The sequence below is a fragment of the Crinia signifera genome, chromosome 4, assembly GCF_055691185.1.
Source record: "Crinia signifera chromosome 4, ASM5569118v1, whole genome shotgun sequence".
In the NCBI taxonomy this organism is placed as follows: domain Eukaryota; kingdom Metazoa; phylum Chordata; class Amphibia; order Anura; family Myobatrachidae; genus Crinia; species Crinia signifera.
Window position 1 is genome coordinate 115,177,632 of NC_139220.1, and position 24,697 is coordinate 115,202,328.

Below are 24,697 nucleotides of genomic sequence, written 5' to 3' on the forward strand. Positions count from 1 at the left end.
AGTGTGGCGAGTGGACGCGGAAACGCGTCCCCTTGCTGCGCTCACCACACTTTATAACAACATCAACTCCACGTCGATGTGGATACTGGAGGTATGACGTGGATAGTGGGGGTAAAATAGCTGGTCTATACTTACCCTCCTCCGGCCCGGGCACCGCGTTGATCCCTGCTGACTCCCAGAGCAGGTCTCCAACTATCCCCTACACTACCCAACCACAGCAGGGCAGAATCTGCTGCAGCTGCCAGAGAAGGTCTCCAACTATCCACCTACCTTTGCCAACCTCAGCAGGGCAGGAGCTGCAGCAGCATGGTACAGGTGATCCCGAAAACCCTCAATGAATAAGCAAACATCGTGAAAAAAAAAAATAGCTGACCCTAAGTATTAAAAGAAACTACAAGTTACTGATTTAATATTTTCGCTCAGACTTGGCATAGAGGTGTTGTGATTCATGAAAGATAACACTGCTGTAAAGGAAACAAGTGATCTCCAAATTGCCTGTAACCCAGAAGTGAAAAGGCTTTATTTGTAATCTTTTTATTTTTCCTGGTGGAAGAAATAGGAGTTTAAAGACACAGCATTTGTGTATACAGTTTGAGTTCCATTTCCAGTTCTAGCAGGAGACTTCCTCACATCAATGATGTATAGGCTGCCAACTTTCACATAGCAATTGTAACACATCATCATCACATTGAGCATTCCTTAGATTCTGCATTTGGAAGCAGTTGAATGTCAATCTTGTTATCAGGAAACAGGGAATGTCAGTCTTGCTATGTCTTGACTGAATGCTAGTAATAGGAATAAGTATAAAAATGTTCACAGAGGGATTAATCATAATTGCCAGCAAGTGTCACCTAGTGCTGGAGTTCCTGGGAATCAGACAGAGTGAGAAAGTATCTTTATTCACACAGACTACTGTGAGACAAGGGAATGTCCGAAATATTAAACTGGGCATACACGCTACAATTATCTTGTCAATACAACCAATTATTGGCGGGTCACCGAGATAATTGTACAGTGCAAGCAGGCGACTACTCCAGAAGTATTGGTCAGGCATCCCAGATCGTCCTGTATGTCAGTCGAATGTAATAATTTACAAGTTAAAATTTAGCCACATCGGGCAGTGTATGCAGTCACAGCCAGCAGATCAACATTCCTCTTCCCAGGGAAGGAATGGGGAAATGAATGAATGATAATCACAGCTCTCTCAGTGTATGGTCAGGATAACTGCAGATTAAATGCCTTTCAGTCTGACAGGAATTTTTTCTGCACATGTGCCCAGCTTTAGAAATAATTACCTATACCTACCTTACTTAAAAATGACAAAAATAAAACCATGGAATGGCAGTCCAGGAATCTTCCCACTCATAATGAAATGTAAACATCTTTCTCATTTAAAGATGCCCATACACAGGTCTGATTTTTGCCGATTTCCAAAATATCGTGTCATATCGGAGGCATTTGAAATCAAATCTGATATGCATGCCTGTGCAGAGCATAAGATCAATCGGAACATCAGTGGCACATCATGGGTGATTTTCGCACCCACAATTTATCGTATCTGATTTCTCTTGAACTCCGTTGGAGTTATTTTACATGCGATAAATTACATGCAATTTATCGCATGCAAAAAACACAGAGTGCCAAGTTGGAAGGAGCCCTCCCAGGGGAGTTTAAAGGAAAACCGTCCCGACTTGTGCATCAGACAAGTCGGACCTGTGTATGGCCACCTTTACAAAACACTGAAATATCTCCTAACCTTCATCTGTAGCCTCATTTTCACATACTACCTCATGCATCTCTTTACTGAATGCAATCTCCCCTTTTCTGCAACTGCCACTGAAGGTAGGATTATGCATATTCTAGATTGTGTATTGCCCTTGAGCCTGTCTGTCGGTCCATCTCAGGTCCGCTCTTCCCAGTTGTTAGAACTGGTCAACATGCTAATATGATCCTGTACAAGTAGTGGCTCATTAGAGCTTTCTCGTTCCCCCACCACCACCACTATTGGTCTTAATTAGAAGCTAAGCTGAGGCAAAGGATTAGTCCCTGTATGGGCAAAAAATGTCCTCCCTTAGCTCTGGAATTCCCAGCTGGCGATACAGAGGCTGGACGGCTGACCAAAGAAAAAGATAATACTATTCTCTACACCACATCGGATCAATCATCTTTCTTCTATAAGCTATACCCAAGAGAGCTTGCTCTGCACAGCTAAAATAACCCGAATAAGCACATATGCACTGACTTAGATTTCAGCAGCAGGATTTTATTATGGCATTCTGCATGGAATACAAACTTTACAAAGTGCTTATTAAAAATGAATTTGTGGGACTTCGCTTAATCTTTATACTGTATGTAGGCGATAGCTTGCAAGGTTTGCCCTAAGAAGTCCCTAAATAGTGTAGTATATACAGCTTTTCCTCACTAGGAAACATGTAGGTCTTTTGCCACCAGCATTTCAGTCACTGGATGCATGAAGGATCTGTTCTTTAGAAATGTTTGAACAGCTTGATCCCGAGCCTCGTCAAAGTTATAGAGGTCCCTACAAAGGAAAAGTATAAATCTTAGTAGCTGTAGACTTAGATACAGAATACATGCTCAAATTTTATTAATTTGCTTTAGATAAATCAATAAACCACATATAAAAAAAAAATATATATATATTTTAATCAAAATTCACAAGTCAAAAAAAGAGGACATAGCCATAAAAAAAAAAAAAAAAAAAATTGGTTACCCAGCTACAGTAATAATATCCGAAAGCTATGACTTAAGATGGATAGACACTGTAACCTATCATGCAATATATTTTTCCAGTACATACAGGAATAGTATATTATACATGCAGATGTAACACGTATAGAGTTAGATTTGTGTGAGCTATGGTAAATACTGGCTGCATTATTTTTACACTGCAATTTAGATTTCAGTTTCAACACACTCCACCCAAATCTAATTCTCTGCACCTGTTACATCTGCCCCACCTGCAGTGCACGTGGTTTTGCCCATTTTGAGAACAAATTTGTACTGCGATCAGATCTGATCTTACAGTGGACCGTTTAGCTGCATGTATGGTGGATGTGACTTATCATTTCAGCACATCACATGATATGTACCCAGCTTTATATTACTCCATAACAACCTCTGCAGCTACAGTAATTTATACAGTGTTTGCAGGATACAATTGTTTATAAACCCTCAACCTACTGGTTATAGGTGTGTTAAGTCACTCATTAATATAGCAGACTATCAGGACTTTATTTTCCAGGCTGTTATATAGTGAAAGGTTAATGTGCAAATATTCACTGCCAGGTAAAGAAAGGTCTACAAATGGACTATTGGAAACTCTTGCAATAATAATTTTAGGCTCATTCAGAATGTAAAACTAATGACAAAACTAAGCAATGAGATGTAACAGTTCAGGCATATATTTATGTAATGAACCACGGAAGCTCAGTGTTTAACCCAATGTCTTACCTATACAAGGGACGAGTAAATTTCATCCGTCCCTGCTCTGTTGCCATTTTTAGAGCCAATGGGATTACTTTTGCCCATTTTGCACGAATACAGAGACGTAGCCACCTGAAAATTGTAATGCAATAGTGTAACTAGACTGTTCTCATTATTCAGGTTAAGTGATAATATTCAATCTGTGGGACTGGGCAAGAACATGTGTAAGCATGTCTTCATATATAGAAGATCAACATCGCAAAAAGAACAAATAAAATAGTGATGATTAGAAGAAGCAGTAAACACATATTTAACAAAGTTGTTTAATGTACAAACAAGGAATTGTGTGATTCCGCCCCCCTACTCTGAGAGCTACAAAGTGAATTTCGCAGACAGCAAAGAAGACACCTGCAGTGTTCAATCCCGAATCCGACTGTCGGGACATTTCCTAAAGTCTTATTCAGTGCTATTTTTGACCCGTTCCGATTGTAACTCGACAGTCGGTATTCAATGTTGCAAATTCCGAGTGTTGGAACGCCTGCATTTTGTCCTAAAGGGCTCCAAATTCGACAATTAGCGGCTATTTCCGACAATTCAAATTCGACTTAAAAAAAAAAAAGAAAAAAAAAAAAAGAAGAAGCCGAATCTAATAGCCTTCAATGCTGTTGGAAACATCAGCATTGACTAGGCGAGTGCCGCCGAAATAGCGGCACAGGTTGCATACTGGTTGGGCGGCCACTCCCCTGAGTAAAGGTTGTGTTGATACTTTGCCTCAGTTACGGTCTAGTTTCATTAAATCCCTCTCCTATGTGATTTCCGGTTTCTGTATCAGTTCCTAACCAGTAAAACTACATCTCCCTGCATGCTCCTCAAGGATTTAATTTTTTTGAAGCTCTCTGTAATGAACATACCCCTACTCATATTTCAATGTGGTTTTAAAAGGGAACATGGAAAGGGGTGTGTCAGTCTTTGCAAACCATGTGTTTCTGGAAGTGGTGTGTGTTTGGCAACACCAGAGAACGGAGAGGCAGCAGGAGCTCGTTCTGCTAGCAGTGAGTAGGCACCAGGTATTCTGAAGGTTCTGGGAAATTTGCTGGTGAATCCTTGTAGCTACAAGCTACTGAATATATTTTCTGGGATCTCAACATGTTGGGGGAAGTACAGTGCCTGAGCAAATCAGGATCCTGAGAAGTCTGCTAGAGATATTTAGCATAGTCCCAGCCCCATGGCACCTGGATGTGGCTTGTAGGGTGCTGATCAGGAATGCTACTACAGACACCCCCAACCCTTCAGCTTGTGTAGATGTCCAGAGTGTTATTAGGACACTCAGGGCCAGATGCACGAAGCTTCAAAAGTGATAAAATGGAGAGTGATGAACAGCCAGCCAGTCAGCTCCTACCTGCCATGCGACAGACGGTTTGAAAAAGGTCAGGTAGGAGCCGATTGGTTGGTCATCACTCTCCATTTTATCAGTATTGAAGCATAGTGCATCCAGCCCTCACCCAGTGCTCTATTCCCAGAGCTGGTGGTCTCACCCTCTAGGCAGAACGTCATGGGTTTAGGGGCAGTTCCACCATATTTGGCACTAGTTGCTATAGGCAACTTCACCCTCTAGAACAGTGGTTCCCAACCTTTTTTTCTCTCCCGTACACCTTGATTAGGCTTTTCATTTATAAGTACCCCTCCTCTCAATTTGAAATTTCCACAGTACTTATGAGTGGAAGTGAGCAGTGTGCCTATCCTAATATTAGGGAGTAGCCGTGGACTAGTATATGGTCAGGAATCAGGTCCGTCTTTGTCTGGGTATTGTCTCCAGAGTTCCCGCTAACGCCTGTAGGATTAATGCTTCTTCCACCCATGTCAGTGCGGGGCAGATGTACACAGGAAGCTCTCAGTGAATTGCTGGTTGGGCAAAAGGAGACGCCGATGATGCTGCAGATGGAACTGGGAATGACACAACGTGGTTCGTCTCCATGTCAATGGTAGACTTCTTTTGACATTGGGAGACGTTTTCTTCTTCCGCCATTACCAATATTATTTCCAAGTACCCCTAACTGGTCTGCAGAGTACCCCCAGGGGTACTAGTACCCCAGGTTGGGAACCACTGCTCTAGAAGGTTTGATATATTTCCCCTGCAATTAGCATTAAACCTGAAACTAAATGTTCCACAGAAACCTCTTACAGGCAGAGTTTGCTAGTAGAAGGTTTTAATAAAAAGTTGTAATTCAACACTTTTAGTTACCTTTTTGTTTTAACATACCTGAAAAGAATTTCAGAATTCTTTACGTCATTAAAGTTGTACACATCTTGCATACGGGTCACATGAGACACAGGTAATGGATCCTAAAATCAATGTAAATCAGTAATATTCACATGAAAAAAATTTCATACAGTACAATATCACACACATATGGTGATTATAGTGGTATAGAAAGTTAGCATAGCTTTTACCACACACACACACAAAAACCATTTCTGAACTGCTCATTTATGTCTGTAGGAAAAACTGGTCTACATGGCTTTTAAATATGCACAAAAAAAGAAAATGTTTATTACACATATGTATGGCACTGGTTGTAAGCAGCTGGTGTTCGAGCAGAAAGTAGATATATCATTCAATTACAGATTTGTATACAGGCACCTATTCACAAAAAATTTACAGAAAAAAAATGGTGCTTTAATGGGGATATTTAATCCAGGTCAAGAAAAAAAATGGTCCATATTGCTAACACACCAATTGTAAAAAGCTATAAAAGGTAATTCAAGTGGAGTAAAAGACTAGCCTTAAACAAATAATAATCCTGTTCATAGAAGAAAAAAATTATTGTTCTCACCAATAAAAAGGTACAGTGATTTCACTAAAAATTCAGTGTTTTTTTCCCCAAAATAGCAGGAAAAGTCTTCTCAAATGGAAAATAAAGGCAACATAGTGCAAATAACAGGTCATATGCAACATTGGCAATTCAGAAATAATTACATTTCATGTGTACAGCCCCACAGCATCCCTATACAAGTCCTGGCCCTCCAGCTGTTGTAAAACTTTTGGTTACAAATAAATAATCCGTGGCATTCGGAATGGACAAGACTTCTAAACCGATTTTTCATAAGCAAATCCGGTAGCAAGTTGGCAATATCCCAGTCGGGAATAAATTATCTATTGTAGATCACATGGAAGGTACTAAATTGTCACAGCTATCGGTTTGTTGTGCAAATGAAAAGGTAATGTGCCACTGAAATAGGACAAAATATAGGGGGAGGTAGCTTTTACAATGATGATCTTAGACCCCACATCATTATGTCACATTTAAATCTAGAGTCTTACGGTGCCTATACACAGATCCGATTTGTCCCAATATAGTTTATGAAAACTGGCCAAATCTGACCTGTTTGACAGCTGATCCGACCTGAAGCACGACATATTGGATCCTGTATAACATAGGTCCAGTGCGTATGATCTATCGGATAGGACCCATCAGCCGCTCAATGCTGGTTCTGGCCGTAGGAGAGTGCCAGCCGGGCCATACAGCTCGTACACAGTCTGCAGAGTGGGGAAGCACCAGGCAGGAGAGGCACTCTCCCTGCTCTGCGCCTCCAAGCCTCCCTTCCTCCCCCTGCCACTGGCAGCCAAAGAGAGGCTGCGGCAGGCAATTTGAAAACTGCCATTCAAAAGAATGGGGGCCGCTGATAGAGCTCTGTGTATGGTGACCATCAGTAATAGAAAATGGAACACCATGGTAGACTGTAGAAGTCCAGCAGCACACTTACCTTAAGAAGTAAAAGTGTAAGAAACTCAATTTGCTGATGGGAAGATAATTCTTTTAAATCAGCAGCATTAAAGGAGTTCAAGTCACATTCCTTGGCCTAGAAAATAATAAATGAAACCGCACATTGGAGGAGGTAATACTCCATACTTAAGTTGGTCACATGTCCATTTTACACTTACCTCCACCCATCTATTGCTGAGTGCAATGCAGGCATTGGCCAGAGTCATGTCATACCTACAACAAATACAATGCTCCATTTTATTTTATACAACACAAGCTTACAAGAAAATGGAGGTGGAATCAGTTTTAATCAGGTCAGATAGTGTGACATATTTGCTGCCCAGGTATGTTTGATGATAGAAAATAAATTTATTTATTTATTTATTAACAGTTTCTTATATAGCGCATACATATTCCGCAGCGCTTTACAGAGAATATTTGAACATTCACATCAGTCCCTGCCCCAGTGGAGCTTACAATCTATATTCCCTACCACATGTACACGCACACAGACATTCTAGGGTTAATTTTTGTTGGAAGCCAATTAACCTACCTGTATATTTTTGGAATGTGGGAGGAAACCGGAGTACCCAGAGGAAACCCACGCAAGCACGGGGAGAATATACAAACTCTGCACAGTTAGAGCCATGGTGTGGATCGAACCCATGACCTCAGCGCTGTGAGGCAGTAATGCTAACCATTACACCATCCGTGCTGAATCAATTACCTATTAAAAATAATATGGTTTACACCCTTGTGACTAAATCTGGAAGCTGAAAGTTACACTATTAATTGCAGTAGCGTATATCAAAATGGATCTTTCTTTCAGAATTCAAATATTCAGGTTTTTTTTTTTTTTTTTTAACATCTCAGATTTCAAAAGCAGCAACTCAAAAAAATACCCATAAGACAGTGCATCCTTGTGCAGCAACCTTCCAGTTATCACCCATGAATGGCCAATACAATTCCAATACATTCCTGAGCGTACGTGTCTATGGTCACTAGGCCTGATTCCGAATCATATGCAACAGCAAACTCATCCACATGTTTTGCCAGTCGCCCATCTGCGAGCTTATTCAAAAGGCCAACATACTCCTCCCCCGTGTAAAACCCATGAGATCAGGGGTGTATGGACTGAGACGCCCACTTTTGGAACCTGTGCTTGCTGTAGCACCAAAAGTCCACTATCTGTCACACCATTGAAAACCGCACCAGTACCATGGCAGGTGAAGTTTCTCCGTTTGACCATGGCCCCCTATACTTATGGTTGTGGGTCTAAATACAGTAAATTGCATTAAAATGCCTGCAATGCTACCAAAATATGCCAGCCAGTTTCAAATCATTAAATCCCTCAACTACGTGAACATGGGCATTGTGTGCAGTTTAGAATCAGGCCCTCTGTGTGCACACATCATGGGACGCATGAACGATTGCCTGTTAGAATATACTCTACATGTCAGCAGAGTATAATTTTACCAGGTCTGTTTACATGAACCCAGGAGAGGAGGAAAATCTAAAACTACACAACTTACTTTGGCTGCACTGGTGGCATACCAGGGGTATGCATCCACCCTTTCCAATCAACTTGGTCAAGAATTTTCACCTACACAAGAAGCATTATTAGACAAGATAAGTACAGCAGGCACAATATAAATAATTTAGTATCACAGTCAACCAAACATGTTCAAACGTGAACTTATTCACCTACCTGGTCTTTGAAATATGAATACAAGAACTTCTTCCATTCATCTGTAGTTACAGCCTTATATGCAAACGTCTGTATGTACGTTTTCAGAAACCCCAAGAAAACATCTGGGGAGGGAGAGGGGTTGGGTTTCAGAGAAAAAAAAAAGTAAAAGTCTTTTGGAATGAAAGTATTTGTAAAATTGAAAGTTTGCTATAGTATTCGATTTTCTACCAAATCTTCCCTCGAGCTATAGTCACACACCATACCACCATTAGAGACTAAGTGGTAGATTTATTAAGCTAGGTGAAGTGATAAAGTGTCTGGTTTTTATCACTGTCCTCAGCTCCTACCTGCCATTTTTCAAACCAAGCCTGTAGGTTCACAGGTAGGAGCTGATTGGCCAGTGATAAAAAAAAACCAGACAGTTTATCACTTCACCTAGCTTAACAAATCTACCCCTGACTGTGATCACAGAGCATATAATTCAGCACTCTTCCAGTATGGTAACTGTGCATTCTGGGGTTTGCAACATATACCACGTTCACATCGAAAGTCCCGATCCTTTGTCCAACGCATACACATTATGTACAAACATGTTGCTTACACAACATAAGCACATAGCGACCAATTGTCTTAAGCAGGGTTGGATTATTTTGTTTTTTGTTTAGTTTAGACCAGTGACGGCTAACCTTGATACTCCAGCTTTTGTAGTTAAACTACAAATCCCAGCATGCCCTGCATCAGTTTTAGCATGGCCAAAGAGTAAAACTGTTGCAGAGCATGCAGGGATGTGTAGTTCAACAACAGAGTGTCAAGGTTAGCCATCAGTGGTTTAGACCATGGGAAGTATTCAATGAGAAATGTGAAAATTGCCAAGCAAATATTTATCCATCATGATGACCTGCAATGTTTACCTTATATAGGAATTATAATTAATTATAATTATTTTACAACATTTTTTTATTTAATTTTATATAACAAATGTGAGAGACGTTGGCATTTGTAGTCAATATTTTGTATATCTCTCACAGAGTAGTTGCATTTTTGCAAGATGTTGGCAGTCAAAGGGTTAAAATAAAGACACTAATAATAAAAAAAAAAACAGACTAATAAGACCATTTTGTGACTTGTTTGAGTAGAAGCCTATTATATGGCATTTAAAAAAATAAATAATTATATATACATATAATTATATATATGATCTAATTCCACTATAGGAATAAAAATCTGTTGTTCGTTGGCAGTGCGGGATGACGGTTGAACTCGGATGTTTTTTTAAAGGGAAATGACTTCCAAGGCAAATCCACGCCTTGTAAGTTAAATTCCCCTTTAAAAAGTCAGAGTTCGGCCGGCACCCCACACCCCGCACTCTCTCAGAACTTGGGTGGAATTCGCCCGTTCTGTTAGTTTAAAACATTGTAGTCTATGAACCCTTTGCTAGATATAGATGACTAGTGTGCACTGGGTAAAAGACCGCACACAGGCTTGCGGGTAATGTGCAGGGTTTAGTGGAGATGTGACAACTGCACAGTAAGATAGTCAATGGAAAAAACTACAGACCTGGTCCTCCAAGAAGCTGTTCAAGGTAAAACAAAAGGGCAAATCCTTTTTCATACGGAACAGAGGAGAACGCTGCATCCACATCAACCTCGTGTAAATTTGGGACCAGGTTTGTGAGGGGATTGCTGGCACCAAAGGTGTTAACCTGAAATTTACAGAATTGCACAGAATGTCACAGCTACATAGTGGTTTAGACTGAAAAAAAAAAAGACGTACGTCCATCAAGTGCATAGAATGTCACATTTAGGACTTGGTAAAATGCATTAAAGGAATCCTATCTGCTCTGACAATAATGTAGGTATTCCAGTTGGGTTAACACATGTATCCACATTTTCCATCTTCCATGCGATACATTTGACATTACACACAACTGCGGGAGTGCTCTATGGCTCTATAGCACCAGGCATATTTGTGTGCGACTTTTCCCGGAAAACAGTAATGCAGCATTTCATATGTAAAATCAGCTGCAGTCAAACACAGAATATAGGCATGCTTTAGATCATCATCATTAAAATCAGCAGAGGTGTGTGCTATTCTTCCCACTTCCCAATAAGATGCATTTTAATGGAAAGAAAGAAGTCACAAAAAAAGATGCCCGGGGCTACAAAGTCATGCCCTAGTCTGGAGCGACTAGAAGGGTTGTTTAAAAGCAAACTGAAGCTAGGATGTTTGTAGACTGATCTATATATCGCTACTCATCAGTATAGCAAACCACCATTTCTGCAGTTTCCCAATACCTTTCAGTTGCCCTTGATTTCTTCTGTGGCTCACCTTTCAGTGTCTTTTGCAATGTGATGTGGGCAACTGCTCCAAATACAATAATATTATATGTACAAAGAGTTAAAAAGAACAGCCATATAAATATACTTTGTATCTATCAATTTGAGGGCTGTGTCTCGCCATCACATATAGGTCTGCCTGGTCTTGATCTGGCTAGCATTTGGGAGGTACATCCATTCAGAGCACAGTCCTGGAGGTCACATGTGCAGCACTTTCAGGGCAGACATCTAACAAAAGGTGTCAAACAAGGTAGTGAATCTATCAATTGCGCAAACAAGCCGCCGATGGGTGTGTGTCCCTTTAAAGGATCCTCAATCCTTCACCAAATCACCATAGAAACAAAAAGCGGAACAGAACCTGTCAGGCGCTTGTATGTTTTCAGGTGTACAATGATCCTCATACACCGATATTGCATGTGAAAGAAAAGTGATAAATCATAGTGCAGTATTTTATGTACACATGATTTAATGACATTCAATACAACAATGCATAAAATAATTAAAAATATTAAAAATGCTGGAACAAGCACTAAGGCCAGTATTCAATGAGAAAAATTTGCCTTGTTTTATGGCGAGTTTGTGCTGTTTTCGCGTTGGAAGGAGCATTTTGCTCTCCAAAAGTGAACCACCCTATTCAATGTGATATTTTCGCCATCTCTTTAAGTGATTTTCGCTGTGTCTCTCCGTGTAGCAATTCTCCATCTTTTCATGGAGAACTGGAATGTGAACTTTTAAACTAAGGTTTTTTTTTTTAATTTTGGTGTCAAAAAAAAAAAAAAAATCAGGATTTTTTTTCTGTGAAGGGGCATGTTATTTTTATTCATGTGCTTATAGCACATGAATATATATTTAAGTTAAAAATATATATTTTTATTTTATTTTTTACACAGGGGGCAGGAGGCCGGAGCTCTCGAGCCTTCTAATTAGATATTCATATATTCACTGCATCCGATCATTACATATGCACGATCGGGTGCAGTGAATACTGGGTCCCCCGCTGGCTATAGGGGGGGGCAGGTTGTGCTGCCTGGGTCCCAGGCAGCCCACCTCCCCTCCACATATGTTCTGGGGCAGCCAGGGAGACTTTAATCTCCCTGGCTGCCACCGTCCCCCGGCTCTCTGCCGCGGACGCTCGTCCGCTGCAGGGGTTAAGACTCGCCGCGAGTGGTGGCGAGTCTTAACCACATTGAATAGTGGGAGGAGTGGCAGCGAGCCCTCCGGAACAGGGCGAGTGCATGGCGAGAGAAAAAATCTCTCGCCATGCACTGAGAATTTTTCACATTGAATACTGCCCTAAGAATAAAGTGCAAGAAGTCAGGTATCAGATGGAGGAAGATGTGTATTTACCGGAGAATAAGGAACTGAGTTAAATGCGCATGAGCTGTATACTCCAAAAAGGCAATCAGCTTGGTCCCCAGCCTGTTCAAATTTCTCTCCACCGCCGCCTGGACTCCCCAAGCAGATCCAGATGTAGTCACCAACGCGTTTCTTCCCCAATCCTGGGGACTTTTTCAAGGTGTCTAAACTCTGTACATCGGGATCCTTATATACGTGCAGTTTCTAATCCTATTCCCGCGGTTGCTCTTGACTCCCATAGTCCTCTGCGCAAATCGTGGGGCTTCCTGTTGCCGTCTTGTGTCTCCGGCGTCCGGAATAACAATAGTTACACTTCGGGGCTCTGACACAGCAGGTCCCAAAGTGCCTAAAAACCTAAAATAGGACACCTTGAAAAAGTCCCCAGGATTGGGGAAGAAACGCGTTGGTGACTACATCTGGACCTGCTTGGGGAGTCCAGGCGGCGGTAGAGAGAAATTTGAACAAGCCGGTGACAAAGCTGGTTGCCTTTTTGGAGTATACAGCTCGTGCATTTGGGACTGCTTAAACTCAGTTCCTTATTTTCCGGTAAATACACATCTTCCTGCATCTGATACCTGACTTCTTGCACTTTATTCTTAGTGCTTGTTCCAGCATTTTAATATTTGAAATTATTTTATGCATTGTTGTATTGAATGTCATTAAATCATGTGCACATAAAATACTGCACTATTATTTATCACTTTTCTTTCACATGCAATATCGGTGTATGAGGATCATTGTACATCTGAAAACATACAAACACCTGACAGGTTCTATTCCGCTTTTTGTTTCTATCTAACAAAAGGTGGTTCTGGTAAGTATTTCTCACCTAACCTTTACTCTCCCCTTAGTGCCTAAACCCTCCCTACAGCATAAGATTAATCCTCCCAGCAGTCCATAACCATTGGCATTTGTCAATGGCACCATTTAAGACAACATGTTGGACCATAACAGTCAACTATGTGACCGGGTCCCGCCATACATACTGGACATTAATACACAGTGCAATGAAAGAATGCATAGAGATGACCGTAGGGAAATGCAGTACAGCAGTTGGCTTTGTGCACTGTGCCCGTACCCTCTGTCACAATCTGTGGTGATTTTCATAGCAAAAGCTGATCTCAACATCGAACTGGCTCCTAAAATACAGGTTGCAAACTAAAATTTGAATTTTCACATACTGAATTTTGAAGTTCCTTCCATCCCCCTAAAGCCTTGAATTGCCGAAACTGTTCCCCATAGAGGAGTCCATCAATTCTCCGCTCCAAATAGACTGTGTGACCTTCATTTAACCTAAAAAACAATACTTCTATATATCATTTTCATTGTTGCAACAGGACTTAAGGCAGATTTTCCCAAACCTTTTTGAATCATGGCACCCTACAGCAGGCATGTCCAAACTATGGCCCTCCAGTTGTGAATCTACACATTCCTGCATGCCTTGCCATATAGTTTTAGCATTTCCTGATAGCAAAACAGCGGCAAGGCATGATGGGACATGTAGCTTCACAACAGCTAGAGGGCCATAGTTTGGACATGCCATACCTAGAGTATTAAGATTTTATCCATGGCACCCCTAGGCCAAAAATTTGTTGAAAAAAAAATTAAATAAGCTCCGGTTTAGTTATTTGGTGAGCGACAAAATGTAATTCTCTTTGTCCTTATATTTTATGATTGGAAGGACACAAGCCCTGGTTTTGCATATTACATTGACCATAAATATTTTGAATTGGTCTTGAACCATCAACCCAGGGCACCCCTGCAAGTGCTCTGCAGCACCCCAGGGTGCCACGGCACACAGTGTGGGAACCACGACTTAAAGAATGAAAAAATAAATAAAAGCACACCTAGTATATCCATACCTCTTACCATGAAAACTCTTATCAAGGGAAAAACAAATCAGCTAGTACATATAATCCCTAAATACTTATGAACATGCTTGGGCTACAGTATTTAATCACCTGTAGCAGGCGTGTCAGAGCACCCTCTGCATGGAACTGAACAGGCCTGAAGTTATTTGTTTTAGGTGCCCACACACTAGAAAGATCTGCAATCTGTGCACAATAATATAGCCTTAAATTATTTTGTCCGTCCTGGATAAAAGATTTCAGGCAAGTGCACATCTTCAAAGACTTTTTTTAAGATCCCATGTGCATTCCAATGGATCTTTTGCTAAATCTTCTGATCTTTCATGCAGCATTTACCGAATACCGGTAAAACCTGGCCGATTTTTTTGTCGGAAATCAGCCAATTGGCATCTTTCTAGAGTGTGGGCACTTTTAGTTACTTGGGAAGAAGAGGGTGTGTAATGATAACTTTACATTGCCGGAGACTTTAAAAGACAGGTAGAACAAGTGCAAGATACAGAGTAAAGGCTCACTCCAATTGTGAAATCTTCTTCAGCAGCTCCTATACAAAGGTTTCCACAGCATCCTCATCTCACCAGCCGATCCCAGTATTAAGCCTCCCCAGCCGTCACAGCACGAACTACGCTAGCCGCACGCCGGCAGAAATACATAAGTCTGGGTGAGTGCACTTGTTCTACCTGTCTTTTAAAGTCTCTGGCAATTCAGTGGGTGCTATCTAAGCTGTTGCCGAAGGCGGACAGCTCGCTCTCTGCACAACGCAAAATCAGCTGGTCGTCAACAGGCGACGACAGCTGGCAGAGTGGCTTGAGCCGTCTGCAGACTGCAAAAATCCATGTAATATCGGCTGCTATCCATCATCATTTTAAATTGAGCTGGACATTCATTATTTGAAACCTTGGCTCAAAGGAGAGCATATACCCCAATATACTGGGACTATTGGCTGCTGCTACGATTTCACATAGAGTGTAAATATGTCTATTTGTTTATAAATTTTATATCTTTATTATTATGTGTCTATATTTCGATATAGTATTATTTTATATATTTTAATATAATAAAAGAATTCGGTACTTGTTTCCTAGCACGGCCACAATCTTATGGATCGTGTACCTTTAAGTTAAGGTACACGATCCACACGATGGACCCGATTTCCTTTGAAATCAGGTCCATTTTGCCGGCTAGGACACAATATCGGGGGCATCGCGTCGGTCGGGACCATTAACATTGGTCCCGACGCGACCGACGCAATGCCCCCGATATTTCCATAGGCTTCAATGTTAAAAAATATTTTAACATTGAAATCGTGTCGGGAAAGGTAAAATATCGGGGGCATCGCGTCGGTCGGGACCATTAACATTGGTCCCGACGTGATGCCCCCGATTTTTCCATAGGCTTCAATGTTAAAATATTTTTTAACATTGAAATCGTGAGAAAATGTGAAAAATGTGAAATGGGCCAATATGACCCATTTCACATTATAGATGTCCCCGTCGTCACCCCACGATAGACGCCAACCCGAAGCGTGGCGAGCGCAGCGAGCCCGCGAGGGGCGGCGGTACGCGTCCTCCGACCTTTTCATTCCCCTACTATCCACGTCGGCGTGGAGTTGAGAATAGAATAGTGTGGAGAGCGCAGCGAGCCACCGAGCCCGAAGCGTGGCGAGCGCAGCGAGCCCCGCGAGGGGACGCATATAACTTCACAGGTATACGCGTCCCCTCGCCACACTATTCTATTCTCAACTCCACGCCGACGTGGATAGTAGGGGAATGAAAAGGTCGGAGGACGCGCACCGCCGCCGCTCGCCACGCTTCGGGTTGGCGTCTATCGTGGGGTGGGGTGTACGCCGTTAAATTTGGGGGGGGGTTGGGAATATTTTACATTGAATCCAATGTAAAATCGGGTCCCAGGGACCCGATTTACATTTCATTCAATCAAAAAAATCGGGTCGAAAATCGGTCGGTCGCATCGCATGCGACTAAATCGCATGCGATGCGATCGACCCGATTTTTCCGACACGACCACCCCGATGTAAACCGGTGTGGCCGTGCTAGGAAACAAGTACCAAGAATTCTTTGTACCATCTCCAATCGTGTGGCGCTCTCTGGTTGTGTAAAGTTATCATTACACACCCTCTTCTTCCCTTGTATTTAGTTTGCAAATATATCCAATTTGCTAATTGGGAGCTGTCACCCATCATTTCCTTCAATTATCCCTCTATCCCAAGGGTGTGACCCTACTAGTGTTTGCGCCCGATGGTTTTTTCTCTATAAACCTAGGTTTCTACTTTTAGTTACTTGTTAATGATATCCCATTAATGTCCCATGAAAAAAGTTTTACCCAAAATACTTAAAGAATGAAGATCTATAGGATCGAAGACTTTCCACTTGTTAACAAAACATAACACCCACCTGCATATTATGTAAAAAATACAAATTATAGGTAAAATAGAATGTCAGTATAAACATACACAGGTGACTCAGAATGTTGCTACTCATAATATGGAACCCATACTGGATTCACGTCACACTTTCCTATTCCAAGCTTCTACCAGCCCATTGTCTAATATTACTACCTAGAAAAAAAACTCATCTGATGGATTAAGCCGAATAATGCCCCATTCTGAAACAGATCTGCTGCAGTGTGCGAGCCCCGTGTATGGAGAGAAGGATTTCCAGACATACCAGAAGTGTTCCCAGGTTTTGTTTGTGACCAAGTTTCCTGTCCAGCTGTGTGAGATTTCATGTGCAATGACCTAGCAATGAGATGGGGACGTTACATTTTTGATGTACAATTTTACTGGAAAGAAACAGTGTACTACTACTGATACATAGTCACTACATATTCGCATGTGTGCACTGAAAACCACTTCTCACTGATATCCTATTTAGACATGTGTCCAATATAATGTACATTGTAAATAACAATACATTGCATACAATAACATTCTGTGAAGGTTTTGGTTTGCACCTTATTTATTTTTTCAATCCAATGTTACTAAATGCAAATCTTATGGCATCCATGCACTATGCGATTTCACCATGGTGGCCTAATGCCTATGGATGCACCCCGATTCCACAGCACCAGACATTAATATATAACATATACAGTACCACAGCAAATACTTTGGTCAAAAAAGAAAAAAAAAAAAAAAGTGTATCAAGTCTTTTTTTTTTTAGCTATTTGGGGATTATAGGAGGAACCTTGAGAAACATTAGTGAACACTTAAAAAATTTTTTTTGAAAACACAGTAAGAATTAACACATCCCTCTCAGTAGACAAAACCAGTACCAAATGGTACAACAAGATGTAAACTCAAAAGGTTATATTTGGTACTTATATGTTAGTTGGGCGCCCAGTAAGCTATTTGCTTATAGTTCCTTATATTCTAACTACTATGTTGGGAGAAGAAAGAAAAAAAAAAAAAACTACACTAATTTTTTTTCCCCATTAAAAAGACATAACGATGATGATAATAATTATAATAATAAGGGAAAGGTTACAGGTTTGTACTGTATGATACAAGTATACAGTTTGTGTTATTACACATTGGTCCGAGCATGTGGTAAACTGATTTATTATGATGAGAGAAGAGATACTCACACTCGCTAGAGATCGATCACCAGCCTAGAACAGAAAAGAAGGGATAAATGATTCACACAACAGACTGACTGTCCTCTGCCCAACATCCTGGTATCACATACTACAAATATTGTTTACAGGTGTGTACAGTATTTCTGCTATTGTAGAAAAGTATCACATTAACAATTAGCTATGTTATAAACAGTTACATAATAAATAAAATAAAAATAAAAAAATATTCCCATTGAGAATCTAAAGGTGACTAATATCGCCATAATCAGGCTTTTATCTTTGGAAGGGCGACATACATTAGGCTGACACAAGAAATAGGTTGACATGGCTAATGTCGACAGGGTCTGTAAAATAAAACAAAAAAAAAAACAATGTCAACTAATAACTGTTCTCAGCCAAGTAACTACCATAGGTGCAAGGGGGGCAGCTGCTATGGGGCTCAGAGCTGAAGGGGCCCATCTTTGCTGTCTAAGTAATACGTTTTACATCCATTTATCACCATCAGTTGCAACATAGGGGAGCCCTTACAAACTTTTGCTATGGGGCCTACGAATATCTAGGTACGCCACTGTTCGCAGCCTTGCAATGTGCAGCGCACTTACCAGCACAGTTGGGGTTACAAAAGTTAGGCAGGGATTCTCCATTCCCCCATATGGGAATGATGGAGGCAAAATAAGCAGATCATATTTCTCCCAGACATAAGGGCCAGCCAGCTCTTCTGCATATTTCAGCATTTTCTCGGTCTAAAAAAAAAAAAAAACAATAAAAGCATTAGTCTGTCACTGTAAAACGCACAGCGGACACATTTCTATAGGACCACGGCTACTCAAATAAATTAGGGTAACAATAATTTTAAATAATATAAAAAAAATAATAGAATTTTGCATATTACCTCTCAAATACAAATGATAAAAATGGATCCTTGCGGCAAATTAAAGGAGTTTCTAAACACTAAACTTTGACCTTAATGGGCAGACTTACAAACTGTGATGTACAATTATGTGCTTCATTTATCACATTTTAGTAATTAAATTAAGATTTTATGAAGCAAAAACATAGTATCCGATTGGTGATTTACATAACCAAAGCCCATATCATATACCCAATAAGAATTGTATAGGACCAACCTCAGCAAACTCATACACAGAGGCCTCCAGCAGCTCTTTCTCTGACCATACTGTTGTCCTAGGTCCTATCTCCCTACAAAGAGAAAACATCAAACATGAATCCACATCACCAGCAGGGACCATTAGTTTGAGGGATGAAGTAGTAATGGGCACACATCGGTGGTCATTTCTCACTTTCCTGTAGGGAGACGAGTATAGCAAAGTAGAGCATATGGACAACTATGTTGTAGTGTAAAGAGTGTCATTTTATAGAAGGTAGCTTTCTGTTCTAACCCCTTTATACAAAATATAATATATCTATCTATCTATCTATCTATCTATCTGAGTCTCTGAATTTGCATAAGTGCTGCAGCTCTTTTCCAATAGAGGTTCTGTTCCGTATACAGACTGTCACGCACAATATACAAGTGTCCATAAATTAAATGAATCAGCAGAATCTCAGCGACACATTCTGTTGTATTTCAGATCCATTTAAAAATCAAAAACACAAACACCCAGCATTATCAGGGTTTCTCAAGTGCTGGTGGCTAACTCACACCGGGCATCTCACACTGCATGGTGAGGCTAGATGTAGGAGGCATTCTCACTGTTCTGCAAACAGCTTTTCTTCAACACAGGAACACCACATGCAATCATTAAGAAGTGTCGCAGGGTGCATAGGCACACATATCAAACTGCTGGCAATCCTGGCTGCATGTGATTATATATTACATATACTGTAATAGGAGAACACAATGACACAGTGGTAACCTAGACCTGAGGTAGCCAACTCCAGTCGAGAGCTAACAGTTAACATTTTCTATGTCTCCTAACAGAATCACAAGTGAAGTAATTATCTCCACCTGGATCATTTATAATGTGTCAGTCAGTAACATCTGTGCCCCCCACGAGGTGATCTAGAAAATGTGAACTGTTGGTAGCTCTCGAGGACTGGAGTTTGCTACCACTGACCTAGACTGCAGAGGTTTCACTTGATCAGAAGGGAATTTTTTTTTTTTTTTTTTTTTATAAAAACTTAATAAAAAAAAAAAAAACACACAACAACAAAAACTACATAGCGACAGTGGGTGGAATTGCATGTTGAAGAACTCAGTATTAATTTAAAATGTAATGAAGAAAGAAACTGCATAGGATCTGGCCCATATTCAATTCTGCATGATGCTTGGCTGTGCAGAAAAATAGAATATGGCACAGCAACATGGATGATTTTCCTGTGACCCTCCAAAGGGTTTTTTGATTTGTTGATTCTGGTGATCACAGTGTGCCATTGGTCTCACTGCACTTAGCCTTTGCCTGCAATAGAGTTGCCTCCATTGACAGCAAATCTCAACTCGTGGATCTAACAGCATTTTGTGAATCACTCTTTTGAATGGCATATATGAAATCAGTTCCTGGCAATGCATGCTGGTCATAGTGAATTATTTGGGGTGTTCAATAATGCTATGTTACTGCTCAAGATCAAAATGTACAAATGTATGGGGGCATTACTTGTATAGTTAGAACCACTTTTAGCTACATGATGGTAAATTCCACAAATCAAGGGCCTGTGAGGCTAAAATGAAAGAATTGTGTAATTTTAGCTCCATCCCACTACGTGGACCCATGATTTCTGCTTCTCTAGCAAGTGGGTGGGATGTGGGAGTAGGTAGGAGGTGCAGGGAACTAGCCAAGGGATGCCATAGTACCCTGCAATCCACACTGGTAGCAACATGCCCTGTTACACAGACTACTGAAAGCATTGCCACTCTTACAAATATTTGGCACACTTACTTTCCCTCCAAAGCTCCAACCACCAGGGCAATTAAGTAGCTTGGTATTGGCACCTAAAATAAGTGGAACAAAAAGCAGACAATTATTCATATGTGTTTGGAGACGGCACAACCACATCCTGCACAAGCCTGGACATGTGCATTTTCAATACATACAGAGATGCAAACATCTGGCCTCAAAAGGAAATCAAACATTTACAAATTTGTACAGTTGGGGTTCACAGGATGTTTAAATATTCTCTGTACAGCTCTGCATAGATATAGAAACTATAGGGGGAATTCCAACTAGTTTCACACGTAGAAACTTGCCCATGTTTTAAACCCCCATGCTAGAATACAGGATCAATGCCAATTTACAAATGGTTTGAGATTTTATTCCATTCATTTGTGTTAAACAAATGAATATAGTCTAAATAAAATTACATACAGCTTCATTTATCCAATAAAATAAACGTATAAAGTGGTATACAGAACACATAAATACCCCTTCGTTTTTCTTTGTAAAGGCTTAATGCACCAGTTCCCAAACTTTATTGAATCATAGAGCCCTATAATTGGAGTATATTGTCAACGGCAAGCCTGAGATAAATGTTCCTTATTGGGAAAGTCAACACAAATGTATATATGTAGTAAACTGTGCCGGTAGGACATCCCTTTGCTTAGTTTTGTGAAGGTGGACAGGTTTGCACTTCCTGTTTGTCCTGATAGTTTATGACTGGAAGTCACCTGCTCTGGTTTTGCCCATCACATTTACTATCCCCTTCCCGACATTTGACGTACATGTACGTCATGGCCGGGATGTTCTTCCCGACACATGACGTACATGTACGTCATGACTTGAAAGTGCCACCGCGTCTACAGACGCGGTGACAGAGGGACGATGTCTGCTGTCCCTGACAGCAGACATCCTCCCTCATTGCCCAGGGGGGGCAGAGATGCCCCCCGTCATGGGCGATCGCTGCGATTGGCTGTTCAAACGTGAACAGCCAAAAGCAGCGTTAAACTGTATGATGTGTAAAATTTAGACTCTGCTGCCCCCTAGTGTCCAAAAAAATTAAAGGCGGTTGAAATAATGATTTAAAAATAATGTATAGATATGGTCTGTTAGTTATTAACTATTTTGAGTGGTATGATTATTTGTCTCACAAGCAGAAAATTTTACATTTTGCAAATAGCAAAATGTTCCATTTTTTTACGACATTTTGGTATTTTTCACACAAAAAAAAACTGTATCGACCAAAATTTACCACTAATTTAAAGTACAATGTGTCACGGGAAAACAATCTCAAAATCACTGGGATAAGTAAAAGCAAAAAAAAGTTATCCCCACTTAAGTGATACATGTCAGATTTGAAAAAAAGGCCTCTGTCAGGAAGGCAAAAACATGCTGCGTCGGGAAGGGGCTATAAATAAATTGCATTTGGTTCCTGGACCGCCAACTTGTGGAACCAATGCAGGTCACTCACAGCCAGCACCCAGTTCTGGAATCACTGGCTTAATGCAGAAATGATAGAAGAGAAAAACATACATTTTGCTTGAAGCGATAAATGTGCCTTTTGCAGTCATGTGGATCAGGACAGTTCCCATCATTAAGAGCACTCATTAGAGCCACCAGTTCTTTTGGAATGGAAACCTAAATGGAGACATATACAAAATGCAGGTTCTTTATGAGTAGCAGATGACAGTGTACATTATTATCTTTGATCGGTAAAGGCAACATAATGTGCCAGCAGCTAGTATGTGCCAGCGCCGCACTCAGCGGCGGGAATACTGCCATTCGGTAAGCACATGGGAGTGACCCCTCTTCACTGCACTATGGAGCAAGGTTCATTCCCCCATACTGAGCACTCCCAGTTGGACCTCTCTACCAGCATATTCCTGCACTGGCTCTTAGAGTTTAACAGGACATTGCAGCTATACGGCCAAACAGCAGATGCCTGGCACTTTCTCTGCATTCTACTCCCTACATACTAATCAATTGATTTCAATCCACTCACTTGCTGCTGGGATCCCACTACAATTGGAAAGGGAGCAGTAGCAGTTTAACTTTTTGATACTTGTGGAGTTTCTTTCATACCCTTTTCTGTAACCCTTTAAACTACTGGTTACATACACCTACTGATATAGGCATAATTACTGTACTGCAAATTCTATATCCATGCCTGTCTTAAAACAATTATAACTGAGGACTAATTTACTACAAGAAATTGTGAGCACTTGTTACTATTTGTACCAATTAGCAAAATTTTATGTATGTCAGTCTTAAATGAACTATGACTGAGGTCGTAACTTGCCACAGGATAATGTGACCACAGCCTGCTATCTGTATAATTACGGCTACATAAGTATCTTATCAGCAGCAGACATCGAGAACTGACAGTAAAATGGAGTTGACACCTATGAAGAAGGGCAACTACATAAATTGATTGATAATTGAAACACCTCCCCCCCCCCTTTCTTTTTGTAAACACAGCAATTGCCGGTTATGCTTTCATTGACTAATTTTGTGAGCTACCTGTAGCTATGAAGCTTTAGGATGGTTTAATACAGGCAAATATATAGTGCTCTTCATTTTTCTGAGGTAACAAACCTGACAATAGTAGGTGAATTTGACAGATGGAGTATCTTGACAGGGAATAATAGATCTGCAATGTGTGGCCTGCAATAAATAAAAGTAAATATAGAAGCATTAGAATACCATGTATTGCAAAGCTGAATGCTAGTAATAGCCAGAGATACAAATGAGTATGTTGTTCTATAATATCTGTTTATGAGCCAGAAGGGGCATAATATTTTATTTCTTTAATATAATAGCCTACAAAGGAAAGCACTGTAGCCTGCGGCCATAAAGATTGATCGTACATCTTTTGGGCTGTCCCCGGCCGAACTGCGGCTCACATACACCGCCCGACTACCGGCACACATGGTGGTGAGCGGGACTGCGCTGCCTGTGGAAACTGTGGCAGACATAGCCAGCGTGTTGGTGAATAGATGCCCTTACCATCGACATATGCTTAAAAGTGGAGGAATTGCGGACACCGGAACTCGCATCTGTACTCCTGCCACTCAGTGACACATCACCAGGAACATCTTAAGGACTCTGTGTCAGTAAATTTCACCTCAAGCACTACTATGCTTAAACTCCAATTGGAGGACTAAAAACCTCTGTGTCTGGGAATCACTCACAAGAGCCCAGCTTCACTGGCTAACAGTTACCCCCGGGTGGTTTAATAGTATATTATCAATCCTAGCCCTTTATTGCTTAGTTTTTTTATTATACACCTTTTATATTTATTTGTGTTTATGTTTGATATCTGCATGCAATTATTAATATTAATGTGGTCTGACAATTAGTAATTGATTTGTCATAATAAATACTATTTTTATTAATTGTTTCTCAAGTATACATTGAGCGCCTGACGGTACCGCTCTCTTTCTCTCTCTGTTTGCTTCTGGAGGGTGGCACCCCTCCACCGTAGTGGCCGCTGGTGTACACTGCACACAACAGCTAATCCCTAGCGCACTTGACTTATCTGTCCAAGCATTTGTCTAATAAGCAATCAACTCGATAACTATTGGCATGTGACACATCAAGTATTGATGCCAACTTTGTCTATTCAGTGATTAAATTCACTTACCAACATAATGAGTTACACATAGCCAGAAAATAAAAAGCTAGTACTCGGCAGCATGCAGTAAGCAACTTCTGATGAACCAGAGGTGTTCTGGCATGTAATACAAAAGCATTCATC

The 24,697-nt window shown here is 40.7% G+C and overlaps 1 protein-coding gene across 1 annotated transcript in view; it reads right to left on the reverse strand.

Moving 5' to 3' along the window:
• Window positions 1-2,242: 2,242 nt before the first annotated feature.
• The window catches only part of LTA4H (leukotriene A4 hydrolase), a 31,335-nt gene continuing 8,880 nt past the window's right edge, over window positions 2,243-24,697 (reverse strand). The window contains exons 4-19 of the mRNA XM_083182291.1: window positions 23,536-23,604; window positions 22,474-22,578; window positions 20,947-20,999; window positions 19,177-19,249; window positions 18,652-18,792; window positions 18,059-18,082; window positions 17,140-17,210; window positions 13,772-13,883; window positions 10,456-10,600; window positions 8,917-9,020; window positions 8,741-8,811; window positions 7,388-7,442; window positions 7,210-7,305; window positions 5,705-5,787; window positions 3,472-3,576; window positions 2,243-2,539 (exon numbers count right to left, since the gene is read on the reverse strand). Of these exons, the coding sequence (XP_083038417.1) occupies window positions 2,422-2,539; window positions 3,472-3,576; window positions 5,705-5,787; window positions 7,210-7,305; window positions 7,388-7,442; window positions 8,741-8,811; window positions 8,917-9,020; window positions 10,456-10,600; window positions 13,772-13,883; window positions 17,140-17,210; window positions 18,059-18,082; window positions 18,652-18,792; window positions 19,177-19,249; window positions 20,947-20,999; window positions 22,474-22,578; window positions 23,536-23,604 (1,425 nt within the window). The 3' untranslated portion in view covers window positions 2,243-2,421. The remainder of the gene's footprint in view (window positions 2,540-3,471; window positions 3,577-5,704; window positions 5,788-7,209; window positions 7,306-7,387; window positions 7,443-8,740; window positions 8,812-8,916; window positions 9,021-10,455; window positions 10,601-13,771; window positions 13,884-17,139; window positions 17,211-18,058; window positions 18,083-18,651; window positions 18,793-19,176; window positions 19,250-20,946; window positions 21,000-22,473; window positions 22,579-23,535; window positions 23,605-24,697) is intronic.